At 43.4% G+C, this 22,319-nt stretch overlaps 1 protein-coding gene across 1 annotated transcript in view; it reads left to right on the forward strand.

The window, feature by feature from the left end:
* LRIT3 (leucine rich repeat, Ig-like and transmembrane domains 3) overlaps window positions 1-21,143 on the forward strand; it is a 69,614-nt gene extending 48,471 nt beyond the window's left edge. The window contains exons 3-4 of the mRNA XM_073655467.1: window positions 17,844-18,149; window positions 20,050-21,143. Of these exons, the coding sequence (XP_073511568.1) occupies window positions 17,844-18,149; window positions 20,050-21,143 (1,400 nt within the window). The remainder of the gene's footprint in view (window positions 1-17,843; window positions 18,150-20,049) is intronic.
* Window positions 21,144-22,319: the final 1,176 nt, after the last annotated feature.

A 22,319-nucleotide genomic window follows, 5' to 3' on the forward strand; every position in this document is an offset into this window, starting at 1 on the left:
GGTGCTACTCTGGGCCAGACCTTGTATGAGAGCAGGTGACTCCCACGGGTCAGAAGGCAGGAACTGACCGGTACAGCAGATGAGCACGGCAGGCAGGCTGACGGGTGATCCGGACTGGCAGACACGGCATGTGGCAGGCAGGAGCCTCCAGGTAGGCTGGCTGGTAGGCACGGCAGGTAACAGGCAGGTGCTTCCAAGTAAGCGGGCTGGCAGGCACGGCAGGTAACAGGCAGGTGCTTCCAGGTAAGCAGGCGGGCAGGGCCCATAGACAGACTGGCGGACTGGACTGTAGACAGACTGTCGGGCTGGAGAGTAGACAAGCTGGCGGACTGTGCTGGTAGTCAGGCTGGAGGACTGGACTGGTAGTCAGGCTAGCAGTGGGACCTGAGGGCTGAAGCAGAGTTTAACACACAAAGCTACAACCTTGCACGGGCACCTCCATTTTGGAGGAGGTGCCTTTTATATGAGAGGTCCTCCGGCCATCGGCCGGGAACTCCTTAGGACGGCGCGCGTGGCCCCTTTAAGAGGGATGGAGCGCGCCCTAAGCACAGTGCCCGGGAAGCTGTGCGCAGCGGCAGCAGCAGAAGCTCAAAGAAGGAAGCAAAAGGAGGGCACCATCAGTAAATTAATGTAAGGTATCGCTCAACCCGTCACATACCCAAACCAGAACAAGTAGCATGCAAAAAAGAGAAAGTGGTATGTATGAAAAGACAGGGAGCGCTACATATATACCAACATAATTTTATTAATTCATAAAGACCGGACAAACATGCAGAAAGTTAAAAACATTTAAAAAGCATAACGCTTAAATACATCATTATACCATATTAGAGTATAAGGGTATGTGCCCTCGTAGCGTTTTACAAGCGTATATGCTGCGGAATTTCTGCAGCATAAACGCTTGGTAATTCGCCCCCCATGGTCCCCAATGACAAGCCGCAATGTCAATGTCCATGTTGCGGATTTTTCCGCAGCATTTATGCTGCGCTCAAAAATCCGCAGCATGTCCATTAATTTTGCGGACACGCAGCGTAATCGCCGCCATTGACTCGCATTGAAACGCATAATATCCGTGTCAGTACATTTGTACACACGGATATTATGCGTTTCTATGTGCGGATGGTACCCAAGTCTGGAGGAGAGAAGACTCTCATCCAGACCCGGGTACCATAGAAACAGTAAAAAAAAGAATTTAAAATAAAAAATAAAGTTTATACTCACCTTCCGTTGTCCTCCCGGTGTTTTGTCTGCTCCGTCCAGTGTCTTGCACTGCTCGCGCTGTTGTGAAGGACCTGCCATGACATCACTGAGTCATGTGACCCATCACATGGCTCAATGATGTCACCGCAGGTCCTTCACACCACCGCGAGCCGCCCAACACACCGGACGGAGCAGACAAAACACTGGGAGGACAACGGAAGGTGAGTATAAACTTTATTTTTTTATTTTTTATCATTCTTATTCTTTTTTTTTAACTAACTTGGTCATACTACTATAAATCCATGCCGGTTGCATGGATTTATATAGTGTGAACAAGTTGTCAAGCACTTTTCCAAGTGATGCTAAAATCGCTTGGAAAAGCGCTTGATAACCTGCATGCAGAAATGCATGCAAAGACGCTTTACAAACGCTTCTACCTGGCGGGAAAAACGCATGTAAAAACCGCATGCGTTTTTCCTGCCAGGGAGAAGCGTAAAAAATATGCAGCATTTCTGCATCGTGGGCACATAGCCTAACCGTGGTCAAAAATCCTTACCCATGTGTAAACATCACCAATAGACATGTAACATCAATAAATATACCCAGCATATTCATGTAGGCCCATATAAGTCCCTATAGCCAAACAAATGAATGAATGGATTATTCTCCTATTTTGGGCACAAAAAACATTTTTGTTAATGATCCTAACACCATTGGATTATGTACTTTACTTTAAATAGAGGCAGTGCTATCTAAATTCCTCATGGTAAATAACCACAATTTTGTCAAAAAAAAAAAAAAAAGAGGGAAGGTAGGAGAGGGAATAAATGTCCCGATAACAATATTTAGAGGCTCCTAAAGTATGACCTATAAGGCTGGAGATGAAGATATACCCATGTGTACCAAGGTGGTCAAGAAGACCGCAACCCCACGCGTATCGCCACTACCGCTGTGGCTTCATCACCTCTCCCCTGATTTAGAAAAGAAAAAAAGAATCTAGAAAGAAAAAATATATAATAAAAAGAATATAAAAATTTGGTAAGATAAAAAACAAACTTACTAAACGGATGTCAGTAAAATAAAAATTACTGAGCGCCCGCAACTATTTGACACTAACCCTGACTATATTCAGTAAAAAATACTGTAGTAGTCACCTAATACTACATTATATTTTTACTGTCCCTAATCTAGTCCTATCAACTAATCCAAATTATTATTTTTTATTCTTTTTTCACACACAAAAAGAAAAAAAAAACAACAACCGGATACCAATCAGTGATGTGTCGCTGATCATTACTTGACGGCTGTAGGACGCACGCACGGATGTGATCCTATTTTTCCTGCTATCTGACACTAACCCTGACTATATTCAGTAAAAAAATACTGTAGAAGTCACCGATTACTACAGTATATTTTTACAGTCCCTAATCTAGTTCTATCAACTAATCTAAATTATTTTTTTTATTCTTTTTTCACAAAAAAAAACAACACCAACCGGAGTTTGATCAGTGATGTGTCGCTGATCAGTGCTCGACGGCTGAAGAACCAACACACGGATGTGATTCTTTTTTTCCTGCGTTATCTGACACTAACCCTGACTATATTCAGTAACACGGCAAGTCTTTACTGCCCAACCACCACAACCCCTTTGTTTTCCACACCACTGGCCTTCCCCCATAACCTCCCTTCCCAACATCACGGAAAGAGACCTTACTCGTCTCCTCTCCAAATCACACCTCACCACTTGTGCACTCGACCCCATCCCATCCCACCTCACCCCCACACTCATCCCATCCCTAACCCATCTCTTCAACCTATCACTAACTTCTGGTACCTTCCCCGCTGCCTTCAAACATGCCACAATCACGCCCATCCTCAAAAAGCCATCCCTCGACCCAACCGCCTTGTCCAGCTATCGCTCCATATCGCTGCTCCCATTTGCCTCCAAACTCCTTGAGCAACATGTTCACCCTGAACTTTCCTCCCACTTCTCATCTAACTCTCTCTTCAACAACCGACAATCCCGCTCCCGCCCCCACCATTCCACTGAAACTGCCCTTACCACAATCACCAATGACTTACTTACAGCCAAATCAAACAGACAATTCTCTGTACTCCTTCTTCTTGACCTGCTCTCTGCTTTCGATACAGTTGACCACTGCCTCCTACTACAGATCCTCTCTTCCTTTGGCGTCAAAGACCTTGCCCTATCTGGATCTCCTCATACCTTTCTAATCGCACATTTTAGCGTCTCCCACACTACCTCCTCATCCCGCCCCCTCTCTTTTGGGAGTCCCTCAAGGCTCTGTCCTAGGACCCCTACTCTTCTCAATCTATACCCTTGGCCTGGGACAGCTCATAAAATCCCATGGCTTCCAGTACCATCTGTACGCTGATGACACCCAGATCTACCTCTCTGGATAAAAATGTCACCTCTCTGCTGTCCAGCATGTCTAGCAGCCATATCCTCCTTCTTCTCCTTCAGCTTCCTCAAGCTCAATGTGGACAAAACTTAATTCATCATCTTTCTTACCTGATCTTTCTATCACAGTAAATGACATCACTCTTTCCCCTGTACCGACAATCCGCTGCCTCGGAGTGACCCTTGACTCTGCCCTGTCCTTCAAACCCCACATCCAAGCTCTCGCCACCTCCTGACCCCTCCAGCTCAAAAATATTTCCAGAATCCGTCCTTTCCTCAACCCACAATCTACTAAACTGCTTGTGCATGCCCTCATCATCTCCCGCCTTGACTACTGCAACATCCTCCTCTGTGACCTACCTGCTAACACTCTTGCACCACTCCAGCCCATCCTTAACTCTGCTGCGCGAGTGGTCCATCTCTCGCCTGGTTACTCCTCTGCTACCCCCCTTTGCAAATCCCTTCACTGGCTCCCAATTGCCCAGCATATCCAGTTCAAACTACTAACACTGATCTACAAAGCCATCCATAACCTCTCTCCTCCATACATCTTTGAACTTAGCTCCCGATACATTCCCTTACGTGATCTCCGGTCCTCCCAAGACCTCCTTCTCTCCTCCACACTTATTCGTTTTTCACCTAATCGCCTCCAAGATTTCTCCCGAATATCCCCCATCCTATAGAATTCTGTGCCTCATCACGTCCGATTATCCACCACACTTGGATCCTTCAGACAGAACCTGAAAACCCGTCTCTTCAAACAAGCTTACAGCCTGCCATGACCTTGCTTGCTGCCACCTCAACAACACCGAAGCTACTGCAACCACCCCAACCTACTGTATCCTTCCCCATTCCTGTAGAATGTAAGCCCACAAGGGCAGGGTCCTCTTCCCTCTGTACCAGTCTATCAGTGTTAGTTTGTTTACTGTAAGTGATATCTGTATTTGGTATGTAACCCCTTGTTATGTACAGCACCATGGAATCAATGGCGCTATATAAATAAATAATAATAATTCAGTAAAAAAATACTGTAGTAGACACAGATTACTACAGTTTATTTTTACTGTCCCTAATCTAGTCCTATCAACTAATCTAATTTTATTTTTACTCTTTTTTTCCACAAAAAAAACAAACAAACAACCTGAGGCCGAACACTGATGTGCATCAGTGATCAGCGCTCTATGGCTGTAGGTCGCACGCATGGATGTGGGGCAAAAAGGGGTTAAAAAAAGACAGGAAAAGTCCTTGCTAAAAGCGAGCATGGACGCTAATCAATGATGTGCGTCTAATCAGCGGCTCGGCGGCTGTAGGACGCACTCACTGAGTTGTGCAAAGTGGGGGGGAGAAAAAATAGACAGGGACAAAAAAAAGTCCTGTGAAACGGCGACCCCGGACGTTGATCAGTGATCTGTGTCACTTATCAGTGCTCAGCGGTTGTAGGATGCACGAAAAAGAAAAATCCTGCCAAAAATCGAGCAATCAAGTACTGATCAGGGCTTGGCAGCAGAAGGGTGGGAGAGGGGGATTGGGGTAGATTAGGAAAGATCAGGGAAGGATCAGGAACGTCTTCTTTCTTCTTCAGCAGCAGCAGCACCAGCAGAAGTGATGGCAAAGGCTTGAAAAAGTCTGTGGCACCACAAGGCCCAGCAGAGCGTGACAGAATGACACAGTAACCACCCTGTACATGTCCGCAGTTAGAATGAGGAAGTACAGGGCGGTCACTGTTGGTCAGATCGCGTATGTGCACTCTGATTGGTGCGACTGACATCATTGTTCGATCGCACCAATCAGAGCTGGCCCTGTTGACGCCGTGGTTGCTAGACTTTAGCCTATGATCAGTGCTTTTACAGCGCCGATCATAAGCTGTGCATCAGTGTTTCAGGCAATTTCATTGCCTGAAAACTGAAAACACTGTGATTGGTTGTTCAGAATTGAACAACCAATCACCGCAATCATAGTTGCGGGCGGCATTGCCCCGCCCTGGGATGATGGCTGTAGGTGCCCTGCTGTTAGAAACAGCAGGCACCTTAATGCGATCACCGCGACTGCGGTGAACGCAGTGCCACGTTTTAGCCATGACCGATGTACCCAGGTCGGTAAGAACTTACTAACCATGACGTACTGGGTACTTCCAATGGTCGGGAAGGGGTTAAAAATTGCAAAAAGGAAAATGGCCAGATGAAAAAGTTTTGGCACCCTGCATGGTTAGTACTTAGTAGCCCCCCTTTGAAAGTATCACAACTTGTAAATGCTTTTTAAAGCCAGCCAAGAGTCTTTCAATTCTTGTTTGAGGGATTTTCATCCATTATTCCTTGGAACATTCTTCCAGTTCTTTGAGGTTTCCTGGGTTGTCTTGCATGCACTGCTATTTTCAATTATGTTCAGATCAGGGAACTTTGAGGGCTATTGTAAAACCTTCAGCTTGCGCCCTTTGAAGTATTCTATTATGAATTTTGACGTGTGTTTAGGATCATTATCCATTTGTAAAAGCCATCCTCTTTCCAACTTCAGCTTTTTAACAGATGGCATGGGCGTACCCAGGATCAAAACTAGGTGGGGGCAAGCCATGGTCACAGATACCGAAGAGAAATATATATATATAGTACAATGCAAAGATTTCACTTCTTACATTACATGAGTGATATCTATTGTAAATTCCACAATAGCTCAGAAACCGGCGAATCGCTCCACACAGTATACTGGCCGCCATATAACGCTTCGTACAGGATACTGGTCCCCATATAACGCTCCATACAGGATACTGGCTCCCATATAATGCTCCATACAGAATACTGGCCCCCATATAAAGCGCCATACAGAATACTGGCTCCCATATAATGCTCCATACAGGATACTGGCCCCCATATAACGCTCCATACAGAATACTGGCCCCCATATAACGCTCCATGCAGGATACTGGCCCCCATATAATGCTCCATACAGAATACTGGCCCCCATATAACGCTCCATACTGAATACTGGCTCCCATATAACGCTCCATACAGGATACTGGCCCCCATATAATGCTCCATACAGAATACTGGCCCCCATATAACGCTCCATACGGAATACTGGCCCCCATATAACGCTCCATACAGGATACTGGCCCCCATATAATGCTCCATACAGAATACTGGCCCCCATAAAATGCTCCATACAGAATATGGCCCCCATATAACGCTCCATACGGAATACTGGCCCCCATATAACACTCCATAGAGGATACTGGCCCCCATATAACGCTCCATACAGAAGACTGGCCCCCATATAACACTCCATTTAGGATACTGGCCCCCATATAATGCTCCATGCAGGATACTAGCCCCCATATAACGCTCCATGCAGGATACTGGCCCCCATATAACGCTCCATGCAGAATACTGGCCCCCATATAACGCTCCATACAGAATACTGGCCCCCATATAACGCTCCATACAGAATACTGGCCCCCATATAACGCTCCATGCAGGCTGTTCCCCACACATAATGCCTCATGCAGGCTGTTCCCCCCCATATAATGCCCCATGCAGGCTGTTCCCCCCACATAATGCCCCATGCAGGCTGTTCCCCCCATATAATGCCCCATGTAGGATGTCACCCCACCTTATAATGCCCCATGCAGGATGACACCCCCCCCTTCCTTATAATGCCCCATGCAGGATGTTACACCCCCCCCTCCCTTATAATGCCCCATGCAGGATGTCACACCCCCCCACCTCACCCACCTCCCTTATATTGCCACAGGCCTCCATATAATAAAAAAAAAAAAAATCAAATACTCACCTCACATCTCACCTGCTGCCGCTGCTCCAGACTCTAGCGTCGCTGGCCTCATCCCACTCTGCGCTGTGACTGCTCAGGAGAGAGCGCGGTGTAAAGACATCACCGTGCCCTCTGACCTGAGACTTCACAGTGCAGCAGCCACGGAGGATGCAGGAGCTGCTGCCGAGGCACGAGGAGGGGTAAGTATTGTGCCGGGTGCCGGGACCCTGAGCAAGCGGGGGGGAGCGGGCGCTGACGGTGAGGGCCCCCCCGCCTGCTCAGTGCCCCGGAATTTGCCCGGGTGCTGACGCCGGCCCTGGTGTGCGGCTTGTGTGCCTGCTTCTAGGGGGGGGGGCAGCTGCCCCCCCCCCACCCCACGGTGGGTACGCCCATGACAGATGGTGTTATGTTTGCATAAACTATTTGTTGAAATTTCATTGAATCCATTCTTCCCTCTATTCGTTAAATTTTTCCCCTTGCCATTGGCTGCAACACAACCCCAAAGCATGATTGAACCACCCCCATGCTTAATGGTTTGCGAGATGTTCTTTTCCTGAAATTCTGTGCCCTTTTTTCTCCAGACATACCTTTGATCATTGTGGCCAAAGAGTTCTATTTTACCTCATTGTTCCACAGGACATGTCTCCAAAATGCATCAAGCTTGTTTAGATGTTCTTTCGCATACTTCTGATGCTGAATTTTATGGTGAGGAAGCAGGAGAGGTTTTCTTCTGATGACTCTTCCATGAAGGCCATATTTGTGCAGGAGTCTCTGAACAGTAGAACAATGTACCACAACTCCAGAGTCTGCTAAATCTTTCTGAAGGTCTTTTGCAGTCAAGCGGGGGTTCTGATTTGCCTCTCTAGCAATCCTATGATCAGCTCTCACTGAAATTTTGCTTGGTCTTCCAGACCTTATCTTGACCTCTAATGTTCCTGTTAATTACCATTTCTTAATTACATTTCAAACTGAGGAAAGTGCAACTTGAAAACTGTTTGCTATATTCTTATAGCCTTCTCCTGCTTTGTGGGCCTCCACCATTTTCATTTTCAGAGTGCTAGGCAGCTGCTTAGAAGAACCCATGGCTGCTGTTTTTTGGCACAAGGTTAGAGGAGGCTGGGTTTTTATAAAGCTGGGAAATTTACATTACCTGGCATTTCCTAACAATGATAGAGAGCAAGCCATAACCCTAACAGGCTAATTAAGGTCTGAAACCCTGGTCAAAGTTATCTGAGCACACAAATCTTCAAGGGTGCCCAAACTTTTGCTTATGCCCATTTTCCTTTTTATAATTTTTAAAATGTAAAAAATGACAATATATACAGTATATCACAAAAGTGAGTACACCCATCACATTTTTGTAAATATTTTATTACCATATTTTTCGGACTATAAAACGCACCTTACCATAAGATGCACCCCTGGTTTAGACAGCAGAAAATAGGAAAACATTTTTTCCTATTAATTAAAATTTCCCCGGTGGGGTAAAGTGGAGGGGTCATTATCACTAATTTTAATGTACTAGGGTAGAATAGGGAGGTAATAAATCTTTTATTAGTGTCTCTCTGCAGTGTTATACACAGAACACAGCTCTGCTACATGCACATATACACACATACAAACAGCTCTTCTACATGCATATAATGACACACACAGCTCTGCTACTTGCACATATACACACAGCTCTGCTACATGTACACACACAGCTCTGCTACTTGCACATATACACACAGCTCCGCTACATGCAAGTAACACTCACAGCTCTCCTACATGCACATAATGACACACAGCTCTGCTACATGCACATATACACACACAGCTCTACAGGGGCTGGCTGGCAAATTTTGGCCTAGGGGGCAAGCATACAGCAGTGGCCCATGAGCAGCGGCACAGCCTCACTGCGCAGGCGCGGGACCAGTGCCGGACATGTAGAAATGCGCATGCGACCCACAATAGTAGCGCTTTCCGGGAGCAATATTTAAACACGTGGGCGGCGCCAGCAGTGACTGAATAGCAGGATCACACCCCTATGACTGAAAACGAGCAGGTACGACAAAGTGTATATAATGTTATAAAATCATTATAATGCCAACAATTTTAAAGAAAAAAGCTTGTTAGTGATGCACCCTACGTCACTAACAACGCTATGGGGGCAGCGTAGATAGTAGATAGGAAGTGACAGGTTCCCTTTAAAGCCAGAGATGTCAAATTCAAATACACATAGGGCCAAAGTTCAAAGCTTGGACAAAGTCGCGGGCCAACCTTGATATTTATTAAAAAAGTTTCTACAATTGAGGAAGTTTTTCTTTATCAAATATTACAATTAATTTAAAAATTATAGTAGAATATTATAATATGCTATGTAAAAGCAGTAAAAAGCATATGGCCCAATGGCCTAATTTAAATATGTAATTTAACAGAGGATAAAAATATTTGAATGAAACAGATAATAATGTATGATGCTAACAAAAGTGCCCCCAAACACAGTATGATACCCCCACAGTGAATTCCTCCACACTCACAGTATGAGGCCCTACTGTATCCCTCTCCCTCAATCCCCTAACAAAAAATGGTAACCCCATCACAGAGTGATTCTCCAAATGTAATCCCCACACAGCCCTCCATACAGTATAATGGCCCCACATAGTCCTCAATACAGTATAATGGGTCCCACAAAGTTCCCCATACAAAATAATGGGCCCCACATAGTCCTCCATACAGAATAATGGGCCCCACATAGTCCTCCATACAGAATAATGGGCCCCACATAGTCCACCATACAGAATAATGGGCCCCACATAGTCCACCATACAGAATAATGGGCCCCACATAGTCCACCATACAGAATAATGGGCCCCCACATAGTCCTCCATACAGCATAACGGGCCCCACATAGTCCTCCATACAGCATAATGGGCCCCACATAGTCCTCCATACAGAATAATGGCCTCACATAGTCCTCGATACAGAATAATGGCCCCACATAGTCCTCCATACAGTATAATGGGCCCACATAGTCCTCCATACAGTATAATGGACCCCACATAGTCCTCCATACAGTATAATGGACCCCACATAGTCCTCCATACAGTATAATGGGCCCACATAGTCCTCCATACAGTATATTGGGCCTACATAGTCCTCCATACAGTATAATAGGCACCACATAGTCATCCATACAGAATAATGGCCTCACATAGTCCTCCATACAGAATAATGGCCTCACATAGTCCTCCATACAGTATAATGGACCCCACATAATCCTCCATACAGTATAATGGACCCCACATAGTCCTCCATATAGTATAATGGACCCCACATAATCCTCCATACAGTATAATGGGTCCCACATACTCCTCCATACAGAATAATGGGCCTCACATAGTCCTCCATACAGTATAATGGCCCCACATAGTCCTCCATACAGAATACAGGGCCCTACATATTCCTCTATACAGTATACAGGGCCCCACATAGTCCTCTATACAGTTTAATGGGCCCCACATAGTCCTCCATACAGAATAATGGCCCCGCATAGTCCTCCATGCAGAATAATGGTCCCCGCATAGTGCTCCATACAGAATAATGGCCCCCGCATAGTCCTCTATACAGTATAATTGCCCCACATAGTCCTCCATACAGTATAATTGGCCCCACATAGTCCTCCATACAGTATAATGGGCCCCGGATAGTGCTCCGTACTGTATATATGGCCCGCATAGTGCTCTGTACTGTATATATGGCAGGCATAGTGCTCTGTACTGTATACATGGCCCCACACAGTGCTCCATACGGTATACACGGCCCCACATAGTGCTTCATACTGTATATATAGCCCCGCATAGTGCTCCGTACTGTATACACGGCCCTGCATAGTGCTCCGTACTGTATACACGGCTCTGCATAGTGCTCTGTATTCTGTACACGGCCAGCAAAGTGCTCCGTACTGTATATATGGCCCCGCATAGTGTTTCGTACTGTATATATGGCCCAGCATAGTGCTCCGTACTGTATATATGGCCCTACATAGTGCTCCGTACTGTATATATGGCCCCGCATAGTGCTCCGTACTGTATATATGACCCTGCATAGTGCTCCGTACTGTATATATGGCCCTGCATAGTGCTCCGAATTGTATATATGGGCCTGCATAGTGCTCCGTACTGTATATATGGGCCTGCATAGTGCTCCGTACTATATATATGGCCCTGCATAGTGCTCCATACTGTATATATGGCCCTGTATAGTGCTCCGTATTGTATATATGGCCCTGCATAGTGCTCCGTACTGTATATATGGCCCTGCATAGTGCTCCGTACTGTATATATGGGCCTGCATAGTGCTCCGTACTATATATATGGCCCTGCATAGTGCTCTGTACTGTATATATGGCCCTGTATAGTGCTCCGTATTGTATATATGGCCCTGCATAGTGCTCCGTACTGTATATATGGCCCTGCATAGTGCTCCGTATTGTATATATGGCCCTGCATAGTGCTCCGTACTGTATATATGGGCCTGCATAGTGCTCCGTACTATATATATGGCCCTGCATAGTGCTCCGTACTGTATATATGGCCCTGTATAGTGCTCCGTATTGTATATATGGCCCTGCATAGTGCTCCGTACTGTATATATGGCCCTGCATAGTGCTCCTCACAGTATAATGGCCCCAGATTAAAAAATAAATACTCACCTCTGCCATTCCAGTGCTGATCCCTACTTACCTGTGGACACACGAGCCATCCCCCTTTCACTAGCGCCGTGGCTCCCGTCAAGCCGCGCGCCCTGATGGGAGGGCGCGTGCAGAGGAGAGTGGCCGCGGCAGTATTGCAGTCAGACGACACAGTTTGGGCCACCCGGCCAAGGCGACGGCTGATGGCCGGGGCGGCCCAAAATCGCTGCTGGAAGACCGGCCTGGGGGGCAATTGCCTCTCTGCCACCCGGCCCAGCCCGCCCCTGCAGCTCTACTACATGCACATATACACACACAGCTATGCTTCATGCACATAAAGACATATTCAGCTTTGCTGAATAAACATATATACACATACACATCTCTGCTGCATGCACATAAAGACAGAAATAGCTGTGCTACATGCACATAAAGCAACACACACACACACTATACATTACCACATCCTGCAGTTCCTGATTGGGTCATGTACGGAGGCTGCAGGAATTGAGCATTTGCGGGACCTTCCACTTGATTAAGTCAAGCACCTTTCAAGTCATGTGATCAGTCACATGACCTGAAAGGTCCTTGAATTACTGCTGCAGAAGGTCCTGCTGCTGCTCAGCTCCTGCAGCCTCCGTTTAGGTCCCTGTAAGCTTCATCTCCTTCTCTGTACCGATCACATAGATTAGTGCAGAGCAGGAGGAGACACAGCAGCTCTCTCTGTGATCGGGGAGGACGTGGTGTCAGCATTCTCCATCACAGGAAGCTGCCTCTGGACTATAAGACGCCCATTCTTTTTAACTAGGGTTTTTCTTGTTAAAAAATGCATCATATAGTCTGAAAAATACGCTATACCTTTTCCTATTAATGTCTAAACCGCTTGCAACAAAAGTGAGTGCACCCCTAGGTGAAGATGGCCAAATTGTGCCCATAGTGTCAGTATTTTGTGTGGCCACCATTATTTTCAAGCACTGCCTTATTGGAGTTCACTAGAGATACACAGGTTGCCACTGGAATCTTCTTCCACTCTTCCATGATGACATCACAGAGCAGGTGGATGTCAGAGACCTTGCACTCCTCCACATTTCGTTTGAGGATGCCCCACAGATGCTCAATAGGGTTTACGTCTGGAGGTATGCTTGGCCAGTCCAGTACCTTTACCCTCAGTTTCTTTAGCAAGACCGTGGTCGTCTTGGAGGTATATTTGTGGTTGTTATCATGTTGGTATACAGCCCTGAGGCCCAGTTTCCAAAGGGAGGGTATCATGCTCTGCTTCAGTATGTCACAGTACATGTTGGCATTCATGATTCCCTCAATCAACTGTAACTCACCACAGCTGGCATCACTCATGCAGCCCCAAACCATGATTCTCCTACCACCAAGACACACTTATCTTTGTACTCATCACCTGGATGCTGCCACACACGCTTGACACCATCTTAACCAAATAAGTTTTTCTTGGTCTCATCAGACCACAGGACATGGTTCCAGTAATCCATGTACTTAGCTGCTTGTCTTCAGCAAACTGTTTGCGGGCTTTCTTGTGCATTATCTTTAGAAGAAGCTTCTTTCTGGGAAGATGGCCATGCAGACCAGTTTGATGCAGTGTGCGGTGTATGGTCTGAGAACTGACATGCTGACCCTCAACCCCTTTAACATGTGCAGCAATACTGGCAGCATTCATACGTCTATTTTAAAAAGACAACCTCTGGATATGATGCTGAGCACGTGTACTCAACTTCTTTGGTCGACTATGGCGAGGCCAGTTCTGAGTGGAACCTGTCTTATTAAATCGCTGTATGGTCTTGGCCACCATGTTGGAGCTCAGTTTCACAATGTTGACAATCTTCTTCTAGCCTAGGCCATCTTTATGTAGAGCAACAATTCAGATTTTCAGAGAGTTTTTTGCCATGAGGTGCCGTGTTAAATTTACAGTGACCAGTATGAGAATGTGAGAAGGATAACACCAAATTTAACACACCTGCTCCCCATTCACACCTGAGACCTTGTAACACTAATGAGTCACATGACACTGGGGAGGGAAAGTGGCTAATTGGACACAATTTGGCCATTTTCCCTTAGGAAAATTTTTTTCCCAGCGATTTAAACATTAATGCTTGTGTGTTGAGTTATGTAGAGGGCACACCAAATTTACATTGTTATGCAAGCTGTTCTCTGATTACATTACATTGTAACAAAGTGTCTTATCTTCAGTGCTGTCCCATGAAAAGATATAATAAAATATTTACAAAAATGTGATGGGTGTACTCACTTTTGTGATATATATATATGTATATAAAAAGGCGCATGTAGTGTGTCTTTTTATATACACATACATTTTATATTTTACATATAGTAGGTCAATTAGGATTACCATTATTTTTAATATTTGCCAAATGCCAGAATAATGAGAGAGAGAGAATGTTTTAAGGCATTTTTATTGCTTACTGCAGAGTCAAAAGTTTACATACATTTCATTAGTATTTGGTACCATTGCCCTTTGCCCTTAAAATGAATGACTTGGGTCAAACGTTTGGGATATCCTTCCACAAGCTTCTCGCAAAAGTTGGTCGAAATTTGGGCCCATTCCTCCTGACAAAACTGGTGTAACTGATCCAGGTTTGTAGGTCGCCTTGTTCGCATCCTGCTTTTTCAGCTTTGCTCATAAATTTTCAATAGGATTGAGATCAGGGCTTTGTGATGGCCACTCCAAAACATTGACTTTGTTATCCTTAAGCCACTTTGTTACCATTTTGGCAGTATGCTTTGGGTCATTGTCCATTTTGAAGACCTATTTCTGCCCAAGCTTTCACTTCCTCGCTGATGTCTTGAGATGTTGCTTCAGTATTGCCACATAATCTTCTTTTCTCTTGATGCCATCTATTTTGTGAAGTGCACCAGTCCCTCCTGCAGCAAAACAACCCCACAACATGATGCTGTCACCCCCATGTTTCACAGTTGGGATGGTGTTCTTAGGCTTCCAAGCTTCTCCCTTTTTTCTCCAAATGTAACGATGGTCATTGTGCCCAAAAAAATCAATTTTAGTTTCATCAGACCGCAGGACATGTCTCCAAAAATTAAGGTCTTTGTTCCTGTGTGCAATTTCAAACATTAATCTGGCTTTTGTATGTTTCTTTTGGAGTAATGGCTTCTTCCTGGCAAAGTGGCCTTTCAGCCCATGTTGATACAGTACTCATTTCAGTGTGGATATTGACACAATCTTACCATCTTCTGACATAATCTTCACAAGGTCTTTTGCTTTTGTCCTTGGGTTGATATGCACATGTCGGACCAAGGCACGTTCATCTCTGGGACACAGAACCCGTCTCATTCCTGAGCTGTTTGATAGCTGGACATTCCCATCTTGTTTGTACTTGCGTATAATTGTTTGTACAGATGAACGAGGCACCTTCAGGTATCTTGAAATTGTACCCAAGGATGAGTTGTGCAAGTCCACAATTCTCTTCCTGATTTTTTGACTGATTTCTTTAGACTTTCCCATGATGCTACACAAAGAAGCAGTGTGTTTCAGGTGTGCATTAAAATACATCCACAAGTGTGTCTCTAATTAACTCAGATGTTGCCAAAAAAACTATCAGAAGCTTCCAAATACATGACATCATCATATGGACAGTCCAAAATTGTTGAAAGGTATAGTAATCTTAGTGTATGTAAACTTTTGACTTTGCAGTAAGTAATAAAAATGCCTTAAAACATTCTCTTTCTCATTCTGGCATTTGGCAAATATTAAATATTATGGTAATCCTAATTGACCTAAAACGGGAAAGGTTTATTATGATTTCATGTCAGATATTGAGAAAAACATGCATATATGTCATATAGTTACATATAGTTACATAGTTTATAAGGCCGAAAAAAGACAAGCGTCCATCCAGTTCAGCCTATTTCTTGTGCACTGCAGCTATTCCGCAGCGTTGATCCAGGGGAAGGCAAAAAAAAACCATGCGGTATAGGCCAATTTACATCCTTGAGGAAAAATTCACTTCCCGACTCCAATCTGGCAGTCAGATTAAATCCCTGGATTAATTAACTATCACTAAGCATAAGATGTAATTTTATTGTTCTCAAGAAAGGCGTCCAGGCCTCTCTTGAACTCATTAAGTGAGTTGGACATCACCACATCCTCTCCCAGAGAGTTCCAGAGTCTCACGGCTCTGACCGTAAAGAATCCCCTTCTATGCTGGTGCAGGAACCTCCTTTCCTCCAGACGCATAGTGTGCCCCCTCGTCTTTGTCACCATCCTTGGTATAAACAGGTCATGGGATAGATCTCTGTACTGCCCCCTGATGTATTTATACATGTTTATGAGGTCTCCCCTAAGCCTTCTCTTTTCCAGCGTAAATAGGCCTAATTTTGACAACCTCTCTGGGTATTCTAGTCCCTCCATTCCCTTTATTACCCTAGTCGCCCTCCTTTGTACCTTCTCTAGCTCCAATATGTCTTTCCTGAGCACCGGAGCCCAGAACTGTGCACAATATTCTAAGTGCGGCCTTACCAGCACTTTATACAGAGGAAGAACAATGTTCTCATCATATGCCCCTATTCCTCTTCTGATGCATGCCATGACTCTATTTGCCTTTGCAGCTGCTGCCTGACACTGGGCACTCCAATTTAATTTGCTGTTAACCAAGACGCCCAGGTCCTTCTCCATGTCAGATTTCCCCAACGGTTTCCATTTAATATGTATGGGTGACTGCTGTTTTTCTTTCCCATGTGCATGACTTTACATTTATCGGCATTGAACCCCATTTGCCATTTTTTGGCCCAACTCCCCAATTTATCTAAATCCTCCTGTAGCTGTGCCCTATCCTCATCTGTATTAACTACTTTACAAAGTTTAGTATCATCTGCAAATATTGCTATTTTACTATGCAACTCTTCCACTAGATCATTAATAAATATATAAAATAATATAGGGCCCAAGACAGACCCTTGAGGCACCCCGCTAGTAACCCTGACACACCCTCAGCTTACTCCATTGATAACCACCCTCTGCTTTCTATCACTCAGCCAGCTATTTACCCACTTGCACACATTATCCCCCAGACCAAGCATTCTCATTTTATATACCAACCTTTTGTGTGGCACGTTATCAAACGCTTTGGAGTTGTCAAGGTATACAACATCCACTGACTCTCCCCGGTCCAGCTGTGAGCTCACCTCCTCGTAGAAGGCCATCAGGTTTGTTTGGCAGGAGCAATCCCTCATGAATCCATGTTGATATGGAGTTAGACAGTTATTATCATTATATATATATATATATATATATATATATATATATATATATATATATATATATATATATATATATATATATATATATAGTGTATATTATCTATATATATATATATATATATATATATATATATATATAGTGCATTTAAACTTCAGGTTTCAACTGTATATATATTTTTTTGCCTAAAATACAAAGGAAATGTCTCATTTTTAACTTTAGGCCTTTTAGAGATCATTTCATTTTCAACTTAGTTAACTTTTCACAATAACAGTAATTTTGACCAGAGGTTCCTAAACTTTTACATTCCACTGTATTAAGGCCCACTATCTATTTAGTATAATATTTTAAATTGTGCATTGTGTAAGTGTATTATATTTGTAAACCAAGTTTTTTCTAAATAAGTACATAGAAAAATTGTGACATCTAGTAGTAAATTAATTCTGAGTATAAAATATAACTACAAACATTGAGGGCAATATTTTATGATTGTGAGTTAAATTCTTTGTAATTGTCTCCTACTCAAGGTCTACAAGACAACCCTTGGTTCTGTGATTGCCGCATTTCAAAGCTGATTGAACTTTCGAAGATAGTGGATCCACAAGTGATATTCCTGGATATTTTGGTGGTCTGCACTGGGCCTGAATCTCTTACTGGTATTCTCTTCCAAAAAGCTGAACTAGAGCAATGTCTCAAACCTTCTGTGATGACATCAGCCACCAAAATTACATCCCCATTGGGCAGCAATGTTCTTCTGCGATGTGATGCTACTGGTTCTCCCACCCCACAATTAATCTGGAGTAGAACTAACAACTCCGCTTCTAATTATACAGGTGACATTAAATATATATTACATCGTCATTAAAGGGAACCTTTCATCTTGAAAATAGTATCTGGTCTGCAGGCAGGATGTTATAGAGCAGGAAGAGCTGATCACATTGATTTACATTTCTGTCGGAATAGTAAAACTTGTATTTTAATAATAGAAATCTCTGGTGTTTTTACGTATATGAGTCCAGTGGGCGGTCCTATTCAGTAATTTACAGACTTCTTGGTATGACTGTGTATGCAGAAATAGCTGTCAATCACTGAGTAGAACAGTCCACTGGACTCATATACATACAAACACCAGTGATGTCTATTAATAAGATACAAGTCGTAGTGAATCTTTTGTAACAAACCTTTATATCATTCTGCTCAGTGTCTCCTTCTCTATACCATGCCGTCCACAGATCAGACTGCATGTACGATGTAGCAGGTTCCATTTAAGTCAGCATGTATGTATAATGATCAATGATAGGTTAATTGTGATATTTCCACTCAGTTTTTGTTAACCTTTCAGAGAATGGCATTAGTGCAGCATAATACATCTATGGATATGTCATAATTGCATTTAGAAGGAAAATCCCTTTCTGAGCATTAACCATAAGCAGGCATGGGCCTCATTTCCATAAATGTGGTCATTCATTGGTTTAAACCCTCTGGCGTGGTAGTGAAATACTGGAGGAAAACAAATGCCCAGCCTGATCCCATAGATTTGTTTGGGATTGTTTCTAACATCTGGTGCATTATATGTTGCACTGGACTAGTCTTGGAGAATTTAGAAGGTGTTTCCACAGCCAGGATGTTGTCCTGCTAATAATAGACTTCTATAGAGTTAATTGAAATCAGTATTGAAGTCTATGAGAAGCTGAGTATACCCATGGGCTAAAGGTATTTCTCAATTTCACAAACTGCATAATATTTTAATTTCACATACTAGTTTTATGTTTAAAAATAGGCTTTTTTTTAAAAAAAGGGCTACTGAACAATTTTAGTTGATATGAAACCCTGTTTAACCTGATAATGACTGAGTGACATAAATTTACTGAGCTTGGTTGTGGTGTTTAATCCCTTGGCATTGTAAATTTACGACAAGGGATTAAATCTTCTGCAATCTGGCAGGATCAGGGATAAATCCCAGGAAAAGGCAGAAATGGTTTATTACCGCTTTGGTCTTCTCTTTTGTTGGCTACATAGCTCTCAATGATCATTTCTGCCAGTGGCTTGTTCTTCTGTAGTGGATTGATTTTCCCTGTAACTGGGCTTCCTATAGATACATAGTGAAAACAATTCACAGTACAAAAAATTATGTCTACCAGACACTTAAAATATGAAAAAATATTGTTTTTTTTTAAATAAATAAAAAAATATATAATAATTTGTATAAATTATTGTTAGGTGTGCACACATCTATCAGCAGTGGCTGGTCTCCTAGCAAGGAGTGCAGTGCTTACTAGCTCGTTTCTATGGATTTTGTAATCAATGTTCTGAAGCTGTTCAGATCACTGGACTCAGCCAGTTTCAGTCCCCCTACTATCCTTCGATAGTGCAGAAGCAAAGCTGCCTCTGCTTACAGCATTGAAGAGCATACAGTTCGGGCCAGCACAACAAGGCTGCTGGTCCAAACTGTGAATGTAGCAGGAACGGCAGGGGAGTGGTGAGCTTCTGAAGATCAATGTTCACAACAACCACTGTTTAGGTCATTAAAGAGTTAAACTGTTTAGGCCATTAAAGGGTTAATATTAGCAATAAAAAAATACAGCTAAATGTATAATAAAATGGTTCTAAAGTGCTAAAAAAGACACACATACTGAAGAGTGTCTAAATGACATATTGCAAATCAAAATGAAGACTTATATAAGTTAGTAAAAATTGTTCTTAATAAATGTTATTTCTCTTTTTCCATAACAGTTATCCAGGAGTCTCCAGCAGATGGTGTGAGATGGTCAATTCTAAGTATGAATGGTATTTCCTACAAAGATGCAGGAGAATACCGATGCAAGGCTAAAAATTTGGCAGGCATATCAGAAGCATCAATTACTGTGTTAGTAGTTGGGGTGGTCACTACAACAGAATCACCATCACGGCAAGGATGGAGACTAGGAGCAGACCAGACTATCAGTCCGCAAACAGAGGCGAATGAAGAAATGATCAGGACAAGCATCGCTTCATTTTCACTCCCTACAGAAATCTCTATATCACCAGCAGAGGAAACTACAGTAGAAACAACTGTGATGCCTACTACCACCACATCAACAACAGCCCTGGTCCTAGAGAAGAAACCACAAAAAATCATCAAAGCCCAGACAAAGGCGGCTGGTAACAAAAAAACACAAATTTTTCCGAGCAATAAAGAAGGTGAAGCACTAAAAAACGTGGCTTCTAATACAGAAACAAATTCTGTTGTCCGTAACCTGAGAGTTATTACCGAAACAGAGGATCGGGTCACACTAACATGGAAGACATTGAACACCACAAATAGCTCATCTCTGACTGTGCTCTATTCAAAGTATGGGGAGGAAGAGATGCTACGATTAAGTACAGATCCAAGTAAGAATAAAGTAACAATTGACGGCTTGCAGCCTAGCACAAAATACATGGCCTGTGTCTGCCCAAAATCAGCTCAACCAAAGAAAGACCAATGCATTGTGTTCTCTACAGATGTTCTTCTTAAAAATGTGGAGAGTGACTCCCAGGTGCCGGCCTTAGTAATAGCCAGCAGTGTTGGTTGTGTAGTGGTTTTACCCATTATTTTCTTCTTACTTTATAAAGTTATAAAACTACAACGTAAGCCCCAGTCTACCGGTGAAGAAGACCTCTTAAAAGAGACTTATGTTAAATTTGAAACACTGTCCCTTAGAGCACGACCAATAAACGCTAGTGGCGAGCTATGGACACGCAGAAACACAACTGAATCGGAGAGACTTCTGTTGTGCTCAAGGTCAAGTATGGACTCACAGGTGACTTATAAAAGCGAAGGATCAAAGCCTGAATACTACTGCTGAGATTATTTCAATGTTCTAGAAAGGGTTATTATTCTTGTGTTTTACATGTGTTTTGTTTTTATTTTCAAAAAATAAAATTTAAAAAACTTTTTAGTATGTTCATTTATGTAACACTTTTTTTATGGACAACACTTAAAAGGGAATGTATCGCTTATATTGTTTTTTAATAATTAAAACCGCATAGTGAAACATATCACTTTTTTGGAATCTGTTTTTATTTTATGAGTGCAGATTTTTTAATTCTATTTTCTGTACAAGGGAACAGCCATCTTGCCTGAGCTTCTGTTAACAGCATTTAGAGATATGCTTTACAGCAACCACATGGTTTATAGTAAGCAAACAGACAGGCTTTGACTCACTGATTTTTTTAGGAGACTTGCAGGCATGCTTAGTGACATGTTAGAAGGCCATTATTTAGTGATGGGTAGGAGGTAAGCTGTCACCATCCTCTATTTTGAATGGTGATCCTCTGTTATTTCTATAGAGGTATTATCTGTCATTATCCTGCCTGTGATGATACTAAGATGACTACTGAAAAGTAATCTGGACTGGAATTATGGGCCTAATATTGAGCTTTGAGTGGAAATTGCAGATTTTTTTTCCTTCTCAATATTTAAATACTGTCTGAAATTACTTACAAAATTGTGCCGCACTGGCCGGCCGCTGCGGTCACGGTACTGGTGCACGGCGGTCCGAGTGCTGGTCAGGCTTGACTGGGGTGCACGGCGGTCCGAGTGCTGGTCAGGCCCGACCAGGGGCGCACGACAGTCTTTGTCAATTGTGAATCCTCCTCTGGGTAAGGAGGATTTGGCATGCGGGACATGGCGTTGGAGTTTGCATTTTTTGACACCAGCTCGGTATTTAATGACGAAGTCGTAGTTGGACAACCGAGCCATCCATCTTTGTTCCAAGGCGCCAAGCCTGGCGGTATCCAGATGTGTAAAGGGATTGTTGTGCGTGTAGATGGTAAATTTGGAAGAGGCCAAATAATCTTTAACTTTCTCGGTCACTGCCCAAACGATCGCCAAGAATTCTAGTTTGAAGGGGCTATAATTTGCAGAGTTCCTCTCAGAAGGGCGAAGCTTCTGACTAGCATTGGGGATCGCTTTCTCTGTACCCTGCTGTTCTTGAGGTGAGACAGCCCCTAGCCCAGTGTTGCTTGCATCGGTGTGAAGG

Source organism: Phyllobates terribilis, unplaced genomic scaffold (assembly GCF_046119375.1).
Source record: "Phyllobates terribilis strain yellow unplaced genomic scaffold, ASM4611937v1 Scaffold_1__5_contigs__length_1240528914, whole genome shotgun sequence".
Classification (NCBI taxonomy): Eukaryota; Metazoa; Chordata; class Amphibia; order Anura; family Dendrobatidae; genus Phyllobates; species Phyllobates terribilis.